At 42.2% G+C, this 3432-nt stretch overlaps 1 protein-coding gene across 1 annotated transcript; it reads left to right on the top strand.

Moving 5' to 3' along the window:
• The first annotated feature begins 1455 nt into the window (after window positions 1–1455).
• LOC139875838 (uncharacterized) lies at window positions 1456–3036 on the top strand. Its single transcript, XM_071863133.1, has one exon. It carries the CDS (start codon window positions 1456–1458, stop codon window positions 3034–3036), a length of 1581 nt encoding a protein of 526 aa, XP_071719234.1.
• The last annotated feature ends 396 nt before the right edge of the window (window positions 3037–3432 follow it).

Genomic DNA, 3432 nt, shown 5'->3' on the forward strand with positions numbered 1-3432 from the left:
TCCAGAGCAACAGCGGTAGATCATTGAAACACAACCCCAAATCCATCAAACATCCGCAACTACCAAATCTCAACCAGGCTGCAAAGCGGATATCTGATGGATTAACCAAGACTCAAAAGCAAAACTGTCGCAAAAGAGCACAAACGGCTAGACAGTCATTACTTAAAGACATGAATCTTTTTCAAACTAGGTCTAAATTTGGTGTTTTAAATTTCACAGGACCTAAACCAAAACAAAGCATTTTGAAAGCATGGAAACCCAAGACTGAAACAGTCCAAGCATCTTCAAGTCTTGCTTCTCAGTTCGGGTCATTAATGTGTAATAGATGTAAAAGACGTCTGTATTTTGGTCATCAAAACCATGATTCGTGTATTGTAATGAATGTTCAGACCTTGTTGAATGTTTCATCTAATGATCCTGATGATCTAAATTCTCTGAGTATATCTGCATACAAGGAACCCGAGATAACTGGGGTCCCTAAAACTTGTGCTTAACTCTGTTTTGCAGGTTATCCCAGCATGTGTTTGGTATCTGGATTCTGGTTGTTCCAGACACATGACTGGTGATAAATCAATGTTGACAAACTATGTCAACAAGTTTCTAGGTACTGTTCGCTTTGGAAATGACGAAATTGCATCAATCGAGTGGTATGGAGATTATGTGTTTAGCGGTGTGACCATCAAACGTGTGTCCTATGTTCGTGGTCTTGGGTATTGTCTCTTCAGTGTCAGTCAATTCTGTGATAGTGATCTTCGCGTAATCTTTGAAAGATCTATGTGCTATGTTCAAACCATGGAGGGTGACAAACTACTTGAAGGAAAACGTGAATCCACTCTCTACTCTCTTGCCATGAAAAACATGTCTTCAAACTTACAACCACTCTGCCTGGTTTCCAAAGCTTCCTCTGAAACCTCATGGTTGTGGCATCACCGGATGTCACGTCTACACTCTCAGAACCTCAACAAACTTGTCTCCAACAACCTTGTTGACGGTGTTCCACTCATCTCATTCGATACCTCACACATTTTCCCATCATGTGCTATGGGAAAGATTCATAAATCCTCCCACAAATCAAAAACTGAATTCAACACCTCCAGTTCACTTCATATGCTGCACATGGACCTTTGCGGACCAATGCGTGTTTCTAGTCTTGGTGGAAGAAAGTACATCCTGTTGATAGTTGATGACTATTCACGATACACATGGGTCAAATTTCTGAAAAGCAAGTCTAAAGCTCCTAAAATAATCATTGATTTTCTGAAGAGAATCCAATTATCCACCAATATGCTTGTACGTACTCTCGGAACCGATAACGGCACGGAATTTTAAAACTCTGTCCTTAACTCTTATCTCGATCATGCCGGCATCACCCATCAAAACTCTGCCGCTCGCACTCCACAACAAAATGGAGTTGTAGAAAGACGTAATCGCACCCTTGTTGAAGCAGCAAGAACAATGCTTGTTTATTCCAAGCTACCCCCGTCTCTCTGGGCTGAAGCTGTTAACACTGCGTGCTTCACCCAAAATTGTTCCATTATTAATCGTCAGTTCGACAAAACTCCATACGAACTGCTCTTCAAACGTCGACCCAACATGAAGTTCTTTCGCATATTCGGATGCGTGTGCTATGTTCTAAATGACGAGGACAACCTTGGGAAGTTTGATGTTCATGGTGATGAAGCAATATTTATTGGCTACTCTCAAGATCGTGTGGCATATCGTGTTTATAATCGTCGAACTCGAATCATTAAAGAAAGCACCAATGTCAAGTTTGATGAGATGTCTGGAATGGTTCTTGGTCATAACGGCTCTCGCCCCGGACTCAATTCTGATCCTCACTTTCGACATGTTCCACAGGCCACCTCTGATGATCTAGATGTATTGTTTGAACCCATAATCCCTCCATTGCCATCAAACCCCACGATACCCTCGGAACCGGCTCTCCCCGAATCAATCACAATCGGTTCCTCTACTCCAGTGGTTATAGGCGAATCACCTTCTAACGAAAGTAATTCCTCCGATTTTCTTCTTCTAGATGACCTTGATACTGGAGTGTCTTCCTCAAACAATGCTCCCATTTTCAACCCTCATCTTTCAGCTGTTGAATCATCTCCTCTCGAATCTAGTGAAGAAACTCCTTCAAATGAAACAGGTACTAGGTCTCTAGACGCTGCAACCCCTCCCATACTTTCCACCGAACAAAATGCAGATACCCTTGTTCCTCTGTGGGAAGAAAATGCCACCTACCCCACTATCAACTCTGAACGTTTTGGATCCTCATCTTCGTCGCATACCGACTCATCCCTTAATAATGAATCTACTACACCTCTCCCACATTCCATGAAATGGACTGCGGATCATCCAATTCATCAAATCATTGGTGATCACGATGCTCCCGTTCGCACTCGCAAGGCTTCCAACAATGAATGCCTTTTTGCTGCCTTTCTGAGCACGATCGAACCTAAAACTGCCTTTGAGGCCCTCCAAGATCCCGACTGGTCTATAGCCATGCAAGAAAAAATCCATCAATTTGATCGGCTTGAAGTATGGGAACTTGTTCCTCGTCCATCTGGAAAAACCATTATTGATACCAAGTGGATCTTCAAAAATAAGAAGGATCCTCACGGCATCATCATTCGTAACAAAGCACGTCTTGTAGCAAAAGGATACCGACAACAAGAAGGAATTGACTACGATGTAACATTTGCTCATGTGGCTCGATTAGAAGCCATCCGTCTATTTCTTTCATATGCTGCTCACAAGCGATTCACCGTTTATCAAATGGACGTAAAAACTGCCTTTCTGAACAGGGTTCTTCAAGAAGAAGTCTACGTCAGTCAACCTGAAGGTTTCATAGACTCCAAATGCCCAAATCATGTGTATCTCCTTTCCAAGGCTCTTTATGGTCTAAAACAGGCACCCAGGGCATGGTATGAAACCCTAACCGCGTTTCTTCTCAAGAACGGTTTCTCACGTGGAACCATTGACACGACTCTATTCATCAGAAAACAGAATGAACATATCTTGTTAATTTAAGTCTATGTTGATGACATCATTTTTGGTTCCACTTCCCCCACTCTCTCCTATGAGTTCTCTGAACTCATGAAGAACAAGTTTGAAATGAGCATGCTCGAAGAACTCCACTTCTTTCTAGGATTAGAAGTTAAACAACTTCCAACGGGGGTTTTCATCGGTCAATCAAAATACATTTCAGACATGTTCAAAAAGTTTAACTTTCCTGAGATAAAGACCATCTCCACTCCAATGTCTATCAACATTTCATTACATGCTGATCTGGATGGTCAATCTTTCGATCAAACACTCTATAGGAGCCTCATTGGCTCATTGATGTATCTCACTGCTAGTAGACCCGACATCATGTTTGATGTATGTCTGTGTGCCCGTTTTCAGGCCAACCCTAGATATTCTCAC

This window comes from Rutidosis leptorrhynchoides, chromosome 11 (assembly GCF_046630445.1).
Source record: "Rutidosis leptorrhynchoides isolate AG116_Rl617_1_P2 chromosome 11, CSIRO_AGI_Rlap_v1, whole genome shotgun sequence".
NCBI classification, from domain to species: Eukaryota; Viridiplantae; Streptophyta; class Magnoliopsida; order Asterales; family Asteraceae; genus Rutidosis; species Rutidosis leptorrhynchoides.

What these genes read in the sequence shown, in the direction of transcription:
- LOC139875838 (XM_071863133.1), top strand. Translation starts at nt 1,456, where the DNA reads ATGCTTGTTTATTCCAAGCTACCCCCGTCTCTCTGGGCTGAAGCTGTT.